We start from the raw sequence: 20,309 nt of genomic DNA, 5'->3' as shown, positions 1-20,309 counted from the left end.
CGCGGCTAGCGAGTCGCTCGCTGCAGCTTCGGCCATGGAGCAGCTCCGGACAGTGCGAGTGTCCCGGGCCGTCGGATGCATCAGAAGCGCTGCTGCCGCGAGAGTCTCTGTGCCGAGGGGACAGACTCTCAAAGGGAGGTGGAGACAGAGGGGAGAGAGAGGGGGGTGAGAGGAGAGAGAGAGGGGTGGTAAAAGAGAGAGGGGGAAAGAGAGAAACGGGGGAAAGCGAGAGAGATGGGGGCAAAGAGAAAGAGGAGATAGAGACAGAGGAGAGAGAGAGAGCAAGGGGGAGTGAGGTGGGAGGGAGAGAGAGATGAGAGAGAGAGGTGAGAGGAGAAAGAGGAGAGAGAGAGGGGAGAGTGTGGAGGAGAGGGGGGGAGAAAGGGAGAGAGAGGGGGGGGAGAGAGAGGGGGAAGCGAGGGGAGGAGAGAGGGGGAGGGAGAGGGGAGAGAGATAGAAGAAAGAGAGGGGAGAGAGAGCCAACATGCTAGTAGCATTCTTCATTGCCTGCTGTACCTGCATGCTTACTTTCAGTGACTGATGTACAAGCACACCCAGGTCTCATACCCAAGTATTAGTAAGATTAGATTAGATTAGTTTAATTTATTGGCATACACACCAGGGTGCAATGAAATTCCTTGTTCACATGAAGCTAAGAGTAAACAGTATTCGTGGTAATGATGAATATAACAAAAAATACATTGACAAACACAAAACAGCAGAATGGTGCAAACATAGAAACATAGAAAATAGGTGCAGGAGGAGGCCATTCGGCCCTTCGAGCCAGCACCGCCATTCATTGTGATCATCGCTGATCGTCCCCTATCAATAACCCGTGCCTGCCTTCTCACCATATCTCTTGACTCCACTAGCCCCTAGAGCTCTATCTAACTCTCACTTAAATCCATCCAGTGCCTTGGCCTCCACTGCCCTCTGTGGCAGGGAATTCCATAAATTCACAACTCTCTGGGTGAAAAAGTATTCTAAGACTGTGGCCCCTGGTTCTGGACTCGCCCAACATTGGGAACATTTTTCCTGCATCTAGCTTGTTCAGACCTTTTATAATTTTATATGTTTCTATAAGATTCCCCCTCATCCTTCTAAACTCCAGTGAATACAAGCCTAGTCTTTTTAATCTTTCCTCATATGACAGTCCCGCCATCCCAGGGATCAATCTCGTGAACCTACACTGCACTGCCTCAATCACAAGGATGTCCTTCCTCAAATTAGGAGACCAAAACTGTACACAATACTCCAGATATGGTCTCACCAGAGCCCTATACAACTGCAGAAGAACCTCTTTACTCCTATACTGAAATCCTCTTTGTTATGAAGGCCAACATTCCATTCGCTTTCTTCACTGCCTGCTGTACCTGTAAGCCAACTTTCAGTGACCGGTGTACAAGGACGCCCAGGTCTCGCTGCACCTCCCCCTTACCTAACCTAACCCCATTGAGATAATAATCTGCCCCCTTGTTTTTGCCGCCAAAGTGGATAACCTCACATTTATCTATATTATACTGCATCTGCCACGCACCTGCCCACTCACTCAACCTGTCCAGGTCACCCTGCAACCTCGTAACATCCTCTTCACAGTTCACACTGCCACCCAGCTTTGTGTCATCCGCAAACATGCTAGTGTTGCTTTCTTTCGGTCTCTTTTTGTTTTGGTCTCTTCCTTCGGGGGATGCAACTTTTTTTCTGTCGTATTCCCCGTCTCCGTCTGCGTCGAGGCCTAATGGCGGAGCTGGTGGCCTGGGAGCTGCGGCGGCGGCAGCGGCAGCGGAGACCCGAAACAGCCCCGGAGCTGTGGCGGCGGCAGCTGCAGTGGAGACCCGACTCGACCCCAGAGCTGTAGCGGCGGCGGCAGCGGCAGTGGAGACCCGACTCGACCCCAGAGCTGTAGCGGCGGCGGCGGCAGCAGAGACGCGACTCGGCCCCGGAGCTGTGGCGGCGGCAGCGGCAGCGGAGAACCGACTCTGCCTCGGAGCTGTGGCGGTGGCAGCGACCACCTGCGGAGTTTGAACCGGCCCGTTCGCGGAGCACGGTTGAGCCGCGGGATTTACCATCACCCAGTGGGGTCACAACATCTGGAGCCTGGATCGCCTCGGCGCAGAGGTAGAACGAAGAGGGAAGAGACAGAGACTTTAAGATTTTGCCTTCCATCACAGTGAGGAGGTGTTTGGTGAACTCACTGTGGTGGATGTTAAATTTGTGTTGATTGTGTGTTTTTGTCATTTTTTATTATTATTTGTATGACTGCAGGGAAACGAAATTTCGTTCAGACCGAAAGGTCTGAATGACAATAAAGGAATCTAATCTAATCTAATCTAATCTAATCTAATTCCCTCTTCCAAATCATTAATATATATGGTAAACAGTTGCGGCCCCAACACCGAGCCTTGCGGCACTCCATTCGCCACTGCCTGCCATTCTGAAAAGGACCCGTTCACTCCTACTCTTTGCTTCCGGTCTGCCAACCAATTTTCTATCCATGTCAACACCCTACCCCCAATAGCATGTGCTCTAATTTTAGTCACCAGTCTCCCGTGCGGGACCTTATCAAAGGCTTTCTGAAAGTCTAGATAAACTACATCCACAAGCACCCCTTCGTCCATTTTACTTGTCACATCCTCAAAAAATTCCAGAAGATTAGTCAAGCATGATTTCCCTTTCATAAATCTATGTTGACTTGGACTAATCCTTTTACTGCTATCCAAATGCCCCATTATTACCTCTTTAATAATTGACTCCAGCTTCTTTCCCACCACCGAAGTCAGGCTAACTGGTCTGTAATTCCCCGTTTTCTCTCTCGCTCCTTTCTTGAAAAGTGGGATAACATTAGCTATCCTCCAATCCACAGGAGCTGATCCTGAATCTATTGAACATTGGAAAATGATCACCAATGCTTCCATTATTTCTTGAGCCATCTCCCTGAGGACCCTGGGATGCAGATCATGAGGCCCAGGGGATTTATCATCCTTCAGTCCCATTAGCCTACCCAATACTATTTCTCGCCTAATGAAAATGTATTTCAGTTCCTCTACCTCCTTAGATCCTCTGTCCTCCAGTACATCTGGGAGATTGTTTGTGTCTTCCTTAGTGAAGTCAGATCCGAAGTACCTATTCAACTCTTCTGCTATTTCTTTGTTCCCCATAATAATTTCACCCGTGTCTGCCTTCAAGGGAGCCACATTTGACTTTGCTACTCTTTTTCCCTTAACATATCTAAAGAAGCTTTTACTGTCATTCTTTATATTCCTGGCCAGCTTCCCGTCGTACTTCATCTTTTCAGCCCGTATTGCCCGTTTTGTTTCCTTCTGTTGTCCTATGAAAGTTTCCCAATCCTCTGGCTTCTGGTTACTCTTTGCTGTGTTATACATCTTTTCTTTTAGTTTTATTCTATCCCTAACTTCTCTTGTCAGCCACGGTTGCATCCTACTCCCCTTGGAATCTTTCTTCCTTTTTGGAATGAAATGATCCTGCGTCTTCCGGATTATGCCCAGAAATTCCTGCCATTGCTGTTCCACCGTCATTCCTGCTAGGATCCCTTTCCAGTCTACATTGGCCAGCTCCCCTCTCATGCCTTCATAGTCCCCTTTGTTCAACTGCATCACTGACACTTCCGATTTAACCTTCTCCTTCTCAAATTGCAGATTAAAATTAATCATATTATGATCCCTACCTCCAAGCAGTTCCTTTACCTCGAGTTCTCTTATCATATCTGGTTCATTGGACAACACTAAATCCAGAATTGCCTTTTCTCTGGTCGACTCCATTACAAGCTGCTCTAAGAATCCATCTCGGAGGCATTCTACAAACTCTCTTTCTTGGGGTCCTGAACCAACCTGATTTTCCCAGTCTACCTGCATTTTGAAATCTCCCATCACCATAGTGGCATTACCTTTGTTACATGCCAGTTTTAACTCAAATATCATAGTGCAAGCTGAAGTACATAGAACATGGAACAGAAAAGTACAGCACAGGAACAGGGCTTTCGACCCACAATGTCTGTGCCAAACATGATGCCAAAATAAACTAACCTCATCTGCCTACACATGATCCATACCTTTCCATTCCCTGCATATCCAAGTGCCTATCTAAAAGTCTCTTAAAAGCCATCATCATATGCTCCACCATCCCTGACAACATGATCCAGACACGCACAATCCCAATGTGTAAAAGAAAATTACCCCTCGCATCTCCTTTAAACTTTGCCCCTTTCATCTTAAAGCTATGTCCTCTAGCCTTGACATCTGCACCCTGAAAAAAAAAGGTTCTGGCTGTCTACCCTCTCATTGCCACTCGCAATATTATAACTTCTATCAGGCCTCCCCTCAAATTCTGGTGTTCTAAAGAAAACAATATGTTTGTCCAAACATTCATTGTAACTAATAGCCCCGAATCCAGGCAGCATTCTGGTAATCCTGTTCTGCAATGGGACTACCACAAATTCACACAATGCTCCAAATGCACTTATAGTGCCACATCAAGTAGTGCAAAAAAAAAAAAATGACAATGGAATACACGATTGAGATAGCGTTAAGAGTACATGGCAGCACCTTTGGGAACGGGGTACAAATGAGGTGGGGTGATACTCTAAATAAAGAGAAAAACATGTTGGGTAGAAGGGAAGTATGTCTCAATTCTGCAGAATACAAACTTGGAGTATTATGATACATTTTTCAAAGCTTGGTCCTGTACTTGTTTTTAATAAAAATTACATTAAATCAACTATTAGTTAATATTAAAAATAATGAAGGGTAAGGATCCTATCCACATTCCCAGGCAGTAAACATTTTTCACTTTGAACATGACTGATGGCTATTCAAGATAAAATTTAATTAATATGTTACTTCTCATAGTGATTTATATATTGCTATAAACATTGCAAGTTTTATTGCATGTTTATGTATTGTAGCATAAAAATGGGCATCGTGACTCAAAAATGTTTAACCATCGTTAATAAGACTATAGTAATAAGACCATAGTAAATCATTTTTCTCAAATGGCTGCACAGATATCCATTTTAGTCCTATGATACTTTAGACAAGTTACATTAGAATTTAAATATTAAAATTGCATAAGAAGAAAGAGTGGTTCAGTTTAGTTTAGTTTATTGTCACGTGTTACAAGGGACAGTGAAAAGCTTTTTGTTGCGTGCTAACCAGTCAGTAGAAAGGCAGTACATGATTACAATCGATCCATTGACAGTATATACATATATGATAAGGGAATAACATTTAATGCAAGGTAAAGCCAGCAAAGTCCGATCAAGAATAGTCCGAGGGTCATCAAAGAGGGTCAGTTTCACGTATTCTTCTTTCACATCTCGACATCTACTTCAGCTTCAAGGTAAAACCTTTAAACCCAACCAACATCAGCCAATTTTAATTGGACTTGAGCCCAAATTCTTATAATTATTCCTTACGTGGCCTGAGCCAACCATCACCATAACAATCTCAAGCCAACTTTTGTTCTGCTTGTTTACAAAGTTTCGATCAGAAATAAGGAACACGTGCAGTTGTACTAACCAAGTCATGCTGACCTGGATAAATCACTGAGACTGAACTAAATCAAAATGTTTTATTAGAATAAACACCTGGCAAACACAGGCAGGTCCCGTCAGGCTCGAGTAGCCAGGCACTGCGTGGGAGCCTAACGTGCATTGAATGGACGTCTCCCTGCTCCTGGCAAGAAAAGACCATGTGAAATGGCACTTGTAGGTGGCTATCTGACTGTAGTACACATTATCTATGTATGAAATAAATCAATAGGCTTATGTAGAAAGGCCTTTTTATGTGAAATTGTGTGGTTCAATCTGGCAAGGTGGAAGACTGCTGCAAATTAAGTTAAAGCACTTGCCTAAATATAGAAGCAACAGCCTTTGGTCTCTGGTGTACGTAATTTAGATATGGCAGAACATAGAAACATAGAAAATACGTGCAGGAGGAGGCCATTCGGCCCTTCGAGCCAGCACCGCCATTCATTGTGATCATGGCTGACAGTGTTGCTAAAGGGTTGCACTTCCCCACATTCATTTTACGATTATAAAGTAACATTTGTCTCAGCTTCGGCACAGGCTCCTTTGCCTAATATAATATGGTGCTGATTAATGGTTAAATACAATTCTTACAGATACAAGGTTATTGGTCTTAATTGGCATGTGAACTTCCAAGAAGCGTCCCAACCCAAAATGTCACCTATTCCTTTTCTCCAGAGATACTCCCTGACCCGTTCAGTTACTCCAGCATGTTAAGTCTATCCATTTATCTCAGTCTGATTCACAATCACAATAATAATAACAAACCTTAAATGGAATAATTACCGGGGACATTTCTCGTGCCTCAGGAAATCCTGACACAGGGAAGTGAAGCAGGTGGAGGTGAGAGCTGCCGGCTGAGAAATATAATTGACTTTTATATTCATCCTTCTGGACCAGGGGGAACAACCCCCACCTCCTCAGAGATTTTCAGCCTCCCTAGTGGATTGATTGAAGACTATCCCTTCTCTTATTCCAATGCTCTGTTGCTTCCTTCAATCTGCAAGAGTCTATTCCATGGATTTCCTTCTGAAGCCTCCTGCTGTAGATTTACCTCCCCAGCAGCCTCCTGGTCCACTGGGTCCCAGCAGCCTCCTGGTCCACTGGTCTCACAGCCACCTGGTCCACTGGGTCCCATAACCACCTGAACAAAGTGGTCCTGTCACATTGTTCAATTATTTCTAGAAATAACTAGAAATCAGGGTGAAAACATCGCATTTGACAAAAACATTCCCTGCTTGTTCTGAGCTATTCAGTTCCACTTCATTCTGACATGAGTTTTCAGGGCCATTGAATTCAGGTCATGTTTCTGTGGAATCGGAGAGATTCACTTGTACAATCAGAAGGGACAGAGAATAAGATATTCAAAGCAAATGCTCAAGCCCAGAAAATGCCATAATTACCACAAGAAGCTTGTTGTCCCCAGAATTATAGATGTTCTGAAGGGAACCAAATGGCCGCAGAACTGAAGCAAAGCAATGGGTGTGTGGGGATCTCTTGATCTCTTTTGTCGTTTGTTATTTCCATAATCCCTTCATGCCTATGAGTCAATCAATTCATTCTTCTTTGTCCACCTTTGATTTTTCCAGCATCTGCAGTTCTTTCTTAAACATACTTCATTCTGATGAGTTATCAGGGCCATTGAATTCAGGTCTTATTCATATAACCATATAACCATATAACAATTACAGCACGGAAACAGGCCATCTCGACCCCTCTAGTCCGTGCCGAACACATAGTCTCCCCTAGTCCCATATACCTGCGCTCAGACCATAACCCTCCTGGATTAATTAGAGAGGTTCACTTGTACAATCACAGATGGGACAGAGATAAGATAGTTTCCTGGCAGAGGTGGTACAGTCCTTTCATAGTAGCAGCTGTTCCCAAACCATGCTGTGATGCATCCCGATAAAATGCATTCTGCGGCGCATCTGTAGAAGTTAGTGATAGTTGTTGGGGACATCCCTTTTTTGTGCAGAAACGAACTGGACAGGTTGCAGATGATAGACACAAAAAGCTGGAGTAAGTCAGTGGGACTGGCAGCATCTCTGGAGAGAAGGAATGGGTGACGTTTCAGGTTGAGACCCGAGACGTCACCCATTCCTCTCCAGAGATGCCTTTCCCGCTGAGTTACTGCAGCTTTTTGTGTCTATCTTCGGTTTAAACCAGCATCTGCAGTTCTTTCTTACACATCATTGTGATCATCGACTATTGTGAACCAAGGAAGGAGGAGTTGGAATAGATGAAGGCGGCACTCACGTTGGTGCCGTTTGGATTACAGAAATTCATCCTTGAAGAATTCAGTTATAACTACTGAGAATTTGAAACATGGAATAAAATTTGCTCTCTTAGCATTCATGTTGGAAAAGAATGAATAAATCAACACAACTTTTCATTCAACTTTCACTTCCTGACACATGTGCAGATGCATTGCAGAAAATCACAATGCAGACCATTTATTTTAGAAATACAATTTCCTCCCTAATGTTGGGGGCGCTTGAGAAACTATCTCTTTCCTATTAATAATCAATCTTTCTCACGCTTGTACTCATTTAAGGTAGACTGAAAATGAATACTACTATGATGATATTTTTAAAAGGGGAAAGAAGAACATTTTTGATAATGTCCTAAATAATGTAGTGGATTTTAAATCATGGTGGAGTAGCAATAAATCCCCATTGACCAGGCAGGGGAACCAGATATCGATCGGTTCCCATAGAAAATGTAATTCTGGTGTTCAGCGCAGTTAAATCATCTGTTAGTGCATTTGGCAACTGCTGAAACCACATTTCAAAAGAGATGAGAACAAACTTTGGAACAGTGAAAAATAAACAAAATAGCTATTTGTTGAGAGTCCTAAGTTATACTGTTACATGAACACCTAATGTTCTAGAGATGTATCACCACAGTCATATGTACTTATGCATATTTTACTTCATTAAATTAGTCATTTTAAAAAGGAAATATAACTTCCAAAGGTCTGAACTCTGGAACTTTGAAATATCTAATTTCTCCAATCACCAGAAAATAGTTTTATTACATTTAAATCTGTTATGATCTGGAATGCAAATTCTGAGTAGATGACAGAATATATTTAACAGTAAATTTTGCAAGGGATTTGGATAGATATTTAAAAAGGAAAAATCTGCAAGGCTGAGGGAAAAAGCAGGGGATTGGAACTAATTGAATAACTGATTGTCACAGACATAATGAGATATATAGCCACCTACCATAATGTATAATACTAGAAAAAAAGATTAAATCAAATCAAAAATGAAATTGAGATGTGGCTCTCTTATTTACCACATCAGTACCATTAAATAAACTACTTGGAATCAGGCAAGTTACTTTTCCAGAAACATCACTGTGGTTGTCCCATATCAATAAATAAAAGGCAAAATAGTTTTCTTTTTTTTAATTTATTATTATTTATTTTTTAAATAATATTTTTATTAGAAGTCATACACAGTAGTATAAACCAAGAATAATATAATACATTTAATGTACAAGGATAAATTGAAACATGACGAGGAGTGGTCCTCATCATGGCATGTTGGCCTTCATAACAAGAGGAGTTGAGTACAGGAACAAAGAGGTCCTTCTGCAGTTGTACGGGGCCCTAATGAGACCACACCTGGAGTATTATGTGCAGTTTTGGTCTCCAAATTTGAGGAAGGACATTTTTGCATTTGAGGGATTGCAGCGTAGGTTCACGAGGTTAATTCCTGGGATGACAGGACTGTCTACGTTGATAGAATGGAGTGGTTGGGCTTGTATACTTTGGAATTTAGAAGGATGAGTGGGAATCTTATTGAAACATATACGTTTATTAAGGGTTTGGACACACTAGAGGCAAGAAACATGTTCCCAATGTTGAGAGAGTCCAGAACCAGGGGCCACAGTTTAAGAATAAGGGGTAAGTCATTTAGAACGGAGATGAGGAAAAATCTTTTTCACACAGAGGGTTATGAATCTGTGGAATTCTCTGCCTCAGAAGGCAGTGGAGTCCAATTCTCTGGATGCTTTCAAGAGAGAGTTGGATAGAGCTCTAAAAGATCGCGGAGTCAGGGGATATGGCGAAAAGACAGGAATGGAGTACTGATTGTGGATGATCAGCAATTATCATATTGAATGGCAGTGCTGGCTTGAAGGGCCGAATGGCCTATTCCTGCACCTATTATCTATTGTACACAAAAAAGCTGGAGAAACGCAGCGGGTGCAGCAGCATCTATGGAGCGAAGGAAATAGGCAACGTTTCGGGCCGAAACCCTTCTTCAGACTGAGGAAGGGTTTCGGCCCGAAACGCTGCCTATTTCCTTCGCTCCATAAATGCTACTGCACCCGCTGAGTTTTTCCAGCTTTTTTGTGTACCTTCGATTTTCCAGCATCTGCAGTTCCTTCTTATTATCTATTGCTGGGTGTGGATTAAGGACGTAGTCCGTTAGAGCTGAATGGTCTGCCTTTGTCATGTGAAATTCTATCTAGTTCCATTCTCTTTCAGCAGGGTTCCCTGAGTTCCGAAACAGAACTTTCCCAATACTTTTCGCACAATGTACCCGGACAATCATCATTCTCCGAAACAATGGAAACGGTTTTTGATGAACATCTGATGCAAAAAAACATGAACAATTCCTTGGATGGTTCTTCTCCAAATTCAGGTTTGACATACTCTAACTCAGTTTGTTTCTTGATACCATGATGGAAACTGATAATCGTATCCTGCTTTAAATTTTTTAAACTAACTACTTCCAATATCATGAACATGAAATGACCATTGGAGATATTAATGAATAATGGTTGATGTATGATTCCCACATCTGCTATTTATATTTAATGTTACTGCTATTAATATTAGTATAGCAGTAATATTAATATTAGCACTTTTAAAACAAGTGAATTTCATCTTATTTAAAATGTTAACTGGATGACGATATGTTGCTGTGGGTAGTGGTGAAAAGCTTGGATTTGCACTGTAAATTATCCCTGGAGTAGGTGCATGAGGGGAGAGTCAAGGGGGTGTTGATGGTTAAGTGGAAAAGAACATGTTGCAGAGAAATATGTGGGACAATGGGATTGCTGGAAATGCTCTTGAGAGATTTAATGGGTTGAATGCTCTCTTTCTACATCATTATGAAATATGAAATGAATACAAAATCAAAGGCTATCACTTTGTGTTTCGAAGGGTTTCTTTTCATTTCTCCTGTTGACACGGAACTATTAGAGTTGCCCTATAGGGAACCGGTATAGAATTGATGGACCAAAAGGCCTCATCCTATGCTATAAAAATTCTGTGAATCGTTTGGTAAAAATTGTCAAATAATTTTTCCTAATTTTATATTTGCCTTCAGAGAGTTGAGAAGTTGTGGGGATGTAATTTATGGGACAGCAAAGAACAAAAGAGAAAGAAACAGGTAGAATGTTGCCACTTACATAGAATGTAGAAACATAGAACAGTACAGGTACAGGCATCTACGCCCACAGTGTCAGTGCTGGCCATGAATGAAAATCTAAACTGCTCATCTTCCTGAACTTGGTCTATAATCCCTCCATTTCCTGTCGGTTCATACATCTGTCTACATGCCTCTTAAACATTGCTATTATATCTGCTATATTTAGAGTCCTATTTAAGAGGGAGTTAGATGTGGCCCTTGTGGCTAAAGGGATCAGGAGGTATGGAGAGAAGGCAGGTACAGGATACTGAGTTGGATGATCAGCCATATTGAATGGCGGTGCAGGCTCGAAGGGCCGAATGGCCTACTCCTGCACCTATTTTCTATGTTTCTACTATGTAAAAATCATGACGTACCTTGCTCTTATCATTCTCTATGTCAAACTCATTACTTGTAGATCTCTCAAAATATCTCCCTCTGATAAAGCTATGAGAGTATCTAGTATTTGACATTGCCACAATGGCAAAACTCTGTCCATGCTCTGATCATCTTGTATACTTCTATTAGGCAGTCCCTCAGCTTCTGACACTCCAGAGAAAACAGTCCAAGTTTGTTCCAGATGTGCTGAGTTCCTCCAGCTTCCCGTTTATTGCTAGAGATTCCAGCATCTGCAATCGCTTGTGCCTCTAAGTTTGTCGAACTCCTCCTTAGAGTTAATATTCTCAACAGCCTTGGTGAACCTCTTCTGAACACTTTCCATATCCTCCATATCCTTACTGTAATGCGGTGACCAGAAATGCACACAATGCTCCATATGTACCAACAGTTTATGCAGTTGTCAGATGAACTCCCAGCTTTAATACTCAGCACCCTCACCGATGAAGGCAAATATTCCATGTGCCTTCGATACCACCTTATCTACTTTTATTGTCACCCCAAGATTACACTGTACATCAATTGAACCGAGGGCCCTACCATTTATGTGGACTGATTTAAGTTGTGTTGTTCAAAGACATGATGCCATTATTTAAAGTTGTGATAAAGAGAAAGAAAATAAGGATGAAGCAGACGTGGCCAGATATCCTGATTGATGTCCCCAGAGAAAGCTTATTTCCCAGACACAGATGTGATTGTTGTAATGCTGTCCTGAGTGTTGTATGACTTCTATCCAAGGGCGGAGCAGGCCCGGCATCTGCAATGACTGAGCCTGTCAATATAATTAAAGCAGCTTCCTGCTAATATAGCTCTGGAGGTTCCCAGGAAGTTTGAGTTAAGCCATGGGGTGGGTGCCTCATGCGGACTGAAGGGCTGAGGAGGGTGGAGCATTTTCTTTGCTTGTCTTTAGTTCTGTTCATGAGAAGAACTTGTGGGTATTTTGTTCAATGATAGTAACAGAACAATTGTAAATATATTTCCAGTGCTGAAAGAAATGGACGCGTCCAACCCAGCGGATCCCTCCGTCACTCTCAGCGGTGGGAAGGCTGCAGTGTCTCGTAGCAATCATGCGGAAGCTGCTCGTCAGGCCAGCCTGAATGGGAGTCCCAATTCGATCCGCAGCCCTCTGCTGCGGCAAAGGAGGGTCATTTGCTACGACGACACCAGTGATGAAGAGGACTTTGTGAAAGCTGCAGAAAGCGTTCACTTTCAACAGTCACAAAGGGATCCAGCTCAAAGGACACCCAAGGAAGATTCCGAGATCATCATAGCCACTTCGTCCGTTGAAGTTGACGATGACAGCCAGGATGGCGAATTGCAGAGGAATGTCAGCAGCGAAGGTGCCACGTCACTCTATGGCAGCTCGCTCGAATCCGAGGACAGCTCCTCGATGGAGCAGATGGTCGACTCGCCCTTCATGCCACTGAAATTCTTTGAATCTTCCAGCTCCACTGAGACGAACCCCAGCAACCTGGGTGTGAAGGAAGGCCAGCTGGAGTCTAAGCGTTCGCCCAAACTGGAGCACAAAGCTGTCACCAGAGTGAAGAGCATGATGAGCGTGGAATGCCCAGCCAACGTTCTGCGGCAGAAGAACGAGGAGCATCAATCCAACTCCAGCAAGCCCGTGGCCAGGCCACTGCCCCACAGCAAAAGGTGTGCTGATGCCTCGGGACTTTCCCAAACAGAAACTATACAACTCTTGCGCAAAGAGGCAGAATCATTTGGATTGGATTTGGAAATTAAAGTTTCCCCAGTGAGGATTCTGGTAAACGGTTTACAGCCGGGCGGAGTTGCCGAGAGAGTAAGTGCTGAAGTTCATCATTGATTATTGTTTAACTACATAATCGTTTGCTCCCCCGAAACTCAAGGTTTCTAGGCTGTTGTTTCACAAAAGAAGATTTATATGGCCAATAAATTTAGAGGGAACCGAGCCCATTAAATCTTAGCCTCATCTTGGTGTATTTGATTCACCGTGCTAATGATCGAGTTTGAACTTCATTGTGTTTTTTTTTAACAAATCATCTGTACTTGTACTTCAATTTAATACCTGGACTTTGGCTGCTTGGGTAAATAACAATTTCTGTAACACTTCTATAACTGCGACGTTACTTTTGTAGGAATCAAAGGGAAAACTAGTCCCTGGAGATGAAGTTGTCATGATTAATGGTTTGCCGGTCTGTAACATGTCTTACCAAGAGACCTGCAGCCTTATGAACGACCTCCCACACGCCATCACACTGGAAGTACGGAAACCAGTTTCTGGTAAGTTCAGGTTTTTCACCATAAAATGAGTTTGCAATTATGATTTTTAAAAAAAAACATATTAAGAGCATTAAGAGCAAACCGGAGGAGGCGCTGTCCTGAACGGCTGCCTGTCCTGCAGCTGTCTGTTTTTTTCCCCTTCTTTTTTTATTATTTTTAGTTTGTTAAGTGTACAGTCAGGGGGTCTAAATCTTTTGTGTGTGGGGGGTGGTGGGGGGGAAGGGGGAAACTGCTTTTCTAAGTCCCTACCTGGTCGGAGGGGTTGCCTTCCTCCGAGCAGCGTCTTCGACCTGTCCTCGCGGCCTAGAGCGACGTTTCCCTGAGAGGACCTGGCCAGAACATCGGCTTTGGTGGCGGCGCAGAACGTCGGCATTGGTGGTGGCGCACAACATCGGCTTTGGCGGCAGTGCAGCGCTGGAGCGCTGTCGTGGAGCGGGCGATGCCTTTCCTGGGTCGCCGCGCTGGAACTCCAGTATGCTTGGTACCGCCGAGGAAAACATCGTGGAGCCGCGGTTCTGTGGAGCGGCCAGCTGCGACGTTGAACTTACATCTCGTCGAGATCACCAGTGTGCGGAGCTCCGTCTGGCGTGGTCTGTTGGCTTGGAAGTCGCAAGCTCCGGTGGGAAGGCGGCCGTTCCTGGCACCCCAAGCCGCTGGGGGTTCTCCCGACGCCGGAGTACCATCACCCGGCGAGAACATCGGGCGCCGTGGTGGCGACTGTGGAGGCCTCAATAGGCCCGACTATGGGTGGACAAGAGGATGGGGACTGGACTTTGTGCCTTCCCCCACAGTGGGAATCACTGTGGGGGGATGTTTTGGTGTTGAATTTCTTTATGAATGCTGTGTTGTATTTTTATTAGTGTGCTGCAAGGACATCAGAATTTCCCCTGAATAAGGGGATTCATAAAGTTTATCTATCTATCTATCTATCTATCTATCTATCTATTAGGATACTACTTTCAAAAATGTTAAACAAATCAAACTGATTAAAAGAAGGAAATTATGTTGCACCATTTTGCAATTGTATCTTGAATGTAACCAGCAGTTTTACCGTACTGTTGTTCTGTTTGGTAGATTATTGCAAACAATATTACTACTGTAGAAAAACATCTTGTGAAATACAAGGTGCTGTTCCTCCAGTTTGGGTGTGCCTGGTTTCCTGGTGCCGTCGCAACAACCTGGAGCTCAATGCTCTTAAGACAGTGGAATTGATAGTAGACTTTAGGAGAGCTCCCCCTCCCCTCACCCCACTCACCATCAACAACACCACAGTTCCTGGGAACCATCATCTCCAAGGACCTTAAATGGGGGGCTACCATCGACTCCACAGTCAAAAAGGCACAACAGAGGATGTACTTCCTGCGGCAGCTGAGGAAGCACAATCTGCCACAGGCAATGATGGTCCAATTCTGTACGGTCATCGTAGAGTCTGTACTGACCTTCTCCATCATGGTCTGGTTTGGCTCAGCCACCAAGCACGACACCTGGAGGCCGCAGCAAATCATCCGATCAGATGAGAAGGTTATTGGCTGCAACCTTCCATCCATTGATGAACTGTACACTGCAAGGGCCAGGAAGCGAGCGGGCAAGATCATCTCTGACCCCTCTCACCCTGGCCACAAACTCTTTGAAACACTTCCCTCTGGATGGCAACTCCGGATTGTCAAAGCTGCCACAGCCAGACATAAAAACAGCTTTTTTCCATGAGTAGTAACTCTACGCAATAACCAGAAATCTGTAGCCTCCTTTTGCTCAGGTATTTTATTTAATTCACATGTTAAATCAATAATGTTTTATTATTAATGTTTAATGTTTTATGTATCATTCCTAACTGTATGTCATGTTGTCACTTGTGGGCGGAGCACCAAGGCAAATTCCTTGTATGTGAATACTTGCCCAATAAATGTATTCACTCATTCATTCATCCCTCATTCTGGCAATGGAGGAGGCACAGGACGGAAAGGTTAGCACTGGGAGGAGGTGTCTGGGACCAGGCGCCTGGTCTCAGCATGGAGGAGGACCTGAACCAAAGCATTAACTGTCCACTCCCTCCAGGGATGCAGTGTGACCCATTGAGTTACACCAGCACTTTGTGTTTTACTGTACGTTCCAGCATCTGCAGTTCCTTGTGTCTCTGTAAATTTGAGTGATTTGTGTACCAGGACACCGTGTTCCTCTGAATCCCAACACTTTCCAGTCTACCACCATTAATAAAATACTCATAGATCATAAAACAGTGCGCACATGGACAGGACCTTTAGTCCTCACAGTCTGTACTGAACATGTTGTCAACTTAAACTAATCTCCTTGGCCTGTACGTGATCCATATCCTGCCATTCCCTGCATATCCATATGCCTATTTAAAAACCTCTTAAACACCGCTATCATACTGCCTCCAATACTCCTCCTAGCAATGCTTTCCAGGCACCCACCAACCTCTGTTTAAAAAAAAAAAAGTGTTAATCTTCTTTAAACTTTACCCCTCCCACCTTAATCAATGCATTCTAGTCTTTAATATTTCCAACCTGGGACCAAGATTCTCACTGTGTGTCCTCACTGTAACTCTATTTTATATACTTCTATCAGTCCTCTCCATAATGTCTGATGTTTCAGAGAAACAATCAAGTTGTCCAACCTCTCCTTATAACTAATGCCCTCCAATCCAGTCAGCATTCTGGTAAACCTCTTCTGCACCCTCTCCAAATTGTCCACATCCTTCCTGTAATGGAGTGACCAGAACTGCACTCAATACTCCAAATGCGTCCTAGCCAAAGTCCTATCAAGCTGCAAAATAACTTCCTGACCCTTATACTCAATGCACCGACTGACAAAGGTAAGCACACCACATGTCTTCTTTACCATTCTAATTACTTGTGTTGCCACTTTCAGGGACCTATATATTTGGACCCTAAGATTCCAATGTATATGAATGCCGTTAAGAATCTTGCCCTTAATTGTATTCATTCACCTTATATTCAACCCCCTAAGTGCAACACCTCTTACCTGCTTGGATTAAACCCCATCTGCCATTTCTGTAGGTGATCTATATCCCGCTACATACTTTGACAGCCTTCCTCACAGTCTGCAACTCCATCAATGTTGGCGGCATCTGCAAACTTACTAGCCAACCCATCTACATTTAATTGCAAGTCATTAATATATATCACAAACAACTGAGGTCCCAGCACAGATCTTTGCTGAACTCCACTGGTCACAGACCTCCGGACACAATTACTCAGTAGGTCAGCAGCATTGCTGGGGAATGTGGATAGGTGACATTTTGGGTCGGGACCCTTTTAGAAACATAGAAAATAGGTGCAGGAGTATGTCATTCGGCCCCTTGAGCCAGCACTGCCATTCAATATAATCGTGGCTGATCATCCAAAATTAGTACCTCGTTCCAGATTTTTCTCCATATCCCTTGATTCCATTATCCCTAAGATCTAAATCTAACTCTCTCTTGAAAACTTCCAGTGAATTGGCCTCCACTGCCACAGTGGCAGAGAATTCCACAGATTCACAACTCTCTGGGTGAAAAGTGTTTCCTCATCTCAGTCCTAAATGGGCTACCCCTTATTCTTAAACTGTGAATCCCCTGGTTCTGGACTCCCTCAACTTCGGGAACATTCTACGCTGTCCAATCCTCTAAAGTCTCATTGCACCTCCCCTTTTCCTAATCTGACACCATTCAGATAATAATCTGCCTTCCTGTTTTTGCCACCAAAGTGGATAACCTCACATTTATCCACATTATACTGCATCTGCCATGCATCTGCTCACTCACCCAACCTATCCAAGTCACCCTGCAGCCTCATAGCATCCTCCTCACAGCTCACACTGCCATCCAGCTTTGTGTCATCCGCAAACTTAGAGATGTGACGTTTAATTCCCCCCATCTAAATCATTAATATATATTGTAAACAACTGGAGTCTCAGCACCGAGCCTTGCGGCAATGCCTTGCGGCATTTTCAGACAGATTGCATGGGTGGGGGGGAAAGAAAGTGGGAGAGCAGAGTGGTTGGACAAAACTTGACAGGTCATCAACTTCTCTACCCTCATTGATCACCATCTTTACATTTTTTTTAACTAAATAGATGTTCTCAATTTGTGCCATTTAACCCTTCATTGTCTTGTCTTTATCCCCCCCTAAGCGCCTCTACCACCTAAACTGCCATGCCGTTTTACATAATCAACAGACTTCAGCAATGCACTCTATTTTATCAGTTTATTGTTATTCTGATGCAAAATATACACCACATGAGAGGTAAAGGACGATGTTCTCTTAAAATCAAGAAATCTGCAGATGCTGGAATTCTGAAACAAAAACAGAAAATGCTGGATATATTCAGCAGGTCAGGCCACGTCTGTGAGGTGACAATTTTCTCTCCTTGGACTGAATGGGGTACATGTGCCAATTGATGTTTTTAATACCAGATTTCAGAAACTTTGAGAAATGCTCTCTTGTGAAATCTCTTCTTTGGCATGTTCAAAGTTGAAAAGCCATTTATTAAAATAAACCCCTTTTTACAAATCACCATTGCTTATTTCTTAACGAAACTCAGGAAGTGAGTTGGATGTGGCTTCCCCCAGTGATGGAAGGGAAAGTCTGATTAGAGCAGGTTAAATTGTGTCATTAAAACTAAGATCCACCCAAATATACACTACATTGGAATTTTTATTGCTGCATTGTTTTGCCCAAGTTGACTGTAGTTTAGTTGAAAGATACAGTATGAAAACAGGCCCTTCGGCCCACCAAATCCACGCTGATCAATGATCACTCATTCACACTAGTTCTGTTATCCCACTTTCTCATCCACTCCTTTCGCAAGGAGTAGTAGGCGCAATTTACAGATACCAATTAATCTACCAACCTACATGTCTTTGGGATGTGGGAAGAAACAGGAGCACCTGGAGGAAACCCACGTGTCACAGGGGGAATGTGCAAACTCCACATAGACAGCACCTGAGGTCAGGATCGATCCCGGAACTCTGACGATGTGAGGCAGCAGCTCTACCAACTGCTCTTGACATTTATTATTCTATCTGATAAGGCCTGGGTGTGGTAAGGTATCAAAGGAATACGATAAGACCTGGCACACAGCATTCTTTTTTTTCTTTCTGTCTTGAATTGCTGGATTTCAATGTAATTTTTATCGTAACTTTATTCTGAACCCCACCACAGACATTCCCTCCATTCAAACCACCCAGTTCACTCTCAGTTCACTTTTTCAATTCTGATGATGAAGGGTCGTTGATCCAAAACGTCAACTTTCTTTCTCTCCACAGATGCTATAAGATCACCCCCTCATCATCCTGCACTCCAAGGAATAGAGTCCCAGTCCCATTTCCACAGGCTTGCGGGGGGGGGGAGTTCCAGAATTTACACCCCTTTTCTATAAAGGAACAGTGATCTGTTTCCAAGTCAGGAGTTTCTGTGACTTGAGGAGAACCTGCAAATGCTGGGATCCCCATAAGCATCCCTCGGCCACAAGCTATGGCTTGTGTTTGTTACATATTCCTCTCTAGCTCTAATCAGCATTGACAAAAACTGTGCAAAACATGATGCCAAGATAATTTAATTTATGCCTGCATGTGATCCATATCACTCCCTTCCCTGTAAATCTACCTGTGTGTCTACCTAAAAGCTTCTTCAATGCCACTATTGTATCTGCCTCTACCACCACCCCCGGCAGCGCATTCCAGGCACCTAGCACTGTCTGTGTTTAACTAAAACTTGTGTTCATTGTTCACAGTAAATCTGCATTTTTACCTAAATCATTTGGCCTTGCAACATATTATAAAACTTAACAGATTTTAATGGCATAATTTGAAGAAAATATATGCTTTCCTGAAGAATGCTTGAACTCAAATATATACAGTCATGTGAGTTCTGTATTCCCTATCTCAAGTTTCAATCGACTCGTAACACTTTTGGTCTGTTGTGAACAATGGCTACTTGTATAGACGTTGAATACATAAACGATTATGGTTGTATATAGGTTAAAGTTAATAGTGCTAGCATTCGGAGATTGGGAGTATTGTTCAAAGTCATGAGTTTGAACCTTATCATGTTGGCCGTGAAATTTAAGTTCATGTAATTAAATAAATCTTGAACAAAAAGCCATTATCCTTAACACTGGCTGTTGTAAAGCCTCAGCTGGTTTACCAGTGCCCTCCAGGGGGAAAAAATCTGTTCTTTTCAGTCATCACCCATAAATGTAGTTGATTCTCAGTGCTCTCTGAGAAAGCTCTGAACAGGGTTCAGAGGGAATTAACAGTAGACAATAAATGTGATCAAGAGCATATGAATAAATTAAGAAGCATCTAACCACAGATATTACTACCTTTTTCATCACAGGGCACAAAGAATAAAATTACTCAAATATACAGGAACAGTTGGCTCCAATCAGCAGATTTTTCGAGATTGAGATGGTGGTAGTAAAACCAGTAAAATGCACCATCCATACATGCATTCTATAAACTGATGCAAGAGAGAGTGTTGGCTGTCAGATGCTGGAAGTTAAAGGCATCTCACTCATTTTCCATTCCCATTTTATTGTAGAACATTAGTAAGTCATGGAGTCATACAGCAAAGAAACAGGCACTTTGGCCCAACAAGTCTGCACCGAACGTTAAACTATCATTGGTGGTGGAAACAATATTTAGGTTTATGCCAGTT

General features: G+C 43.2%; 1 protein-coding gene across 4 annotated transcripts in view; it reads left to right on the top strand.

Moving 5' to 3' along the window:
• Window positions 1-20,309, top strand: part of pdzd2 (PDZ domain containing 2) — a 376,364-nt gene that overhangs the window by 326,356 nt on the left and 29,699 nt on the right. For 3 of the 4 annotated variants that reach the window (XM_033031770.1, XM_033031792.1, XM_033031799.1), the window contains 3 exons: window positions 10,044-10,200; window positions 12,351-13,168; window positions 13,485-13,629. In XM_033031770.1, coding sequence (XP_032887661.1) covers window positions 10,044-10,200; window positions 12,351-13,168; window positions 13,485-13,629 — 1,120 coding nt within the window. The remainder of the gene's footprint in view (window positions 1-10,043; window positions 10,201-12,350; window positions 13,169-13,484; window positions 13,630-20,309) is intronic. The other variant, XM_033031783.1, reaches the window with a different exon arrangement.

Source organism: Amblyraja radiata, chromosome 1, assembly GCF_010909765.2.
Source record: "Amblyraja radiata isolate CabotCenter1 chromosome 1, sAmbRad1.1.pri, whole genome shotgun sequence".
Taxonomy (NCBI): Eukaryota; Metazoa; Chordata; class Chondrichthyes; order Rajiformes; family Rajidae; genus Amblyraja; species Amblyraja radiata.
This window is presented reverse-complemented; position numbering and strand designations above follow the sequence as displayed.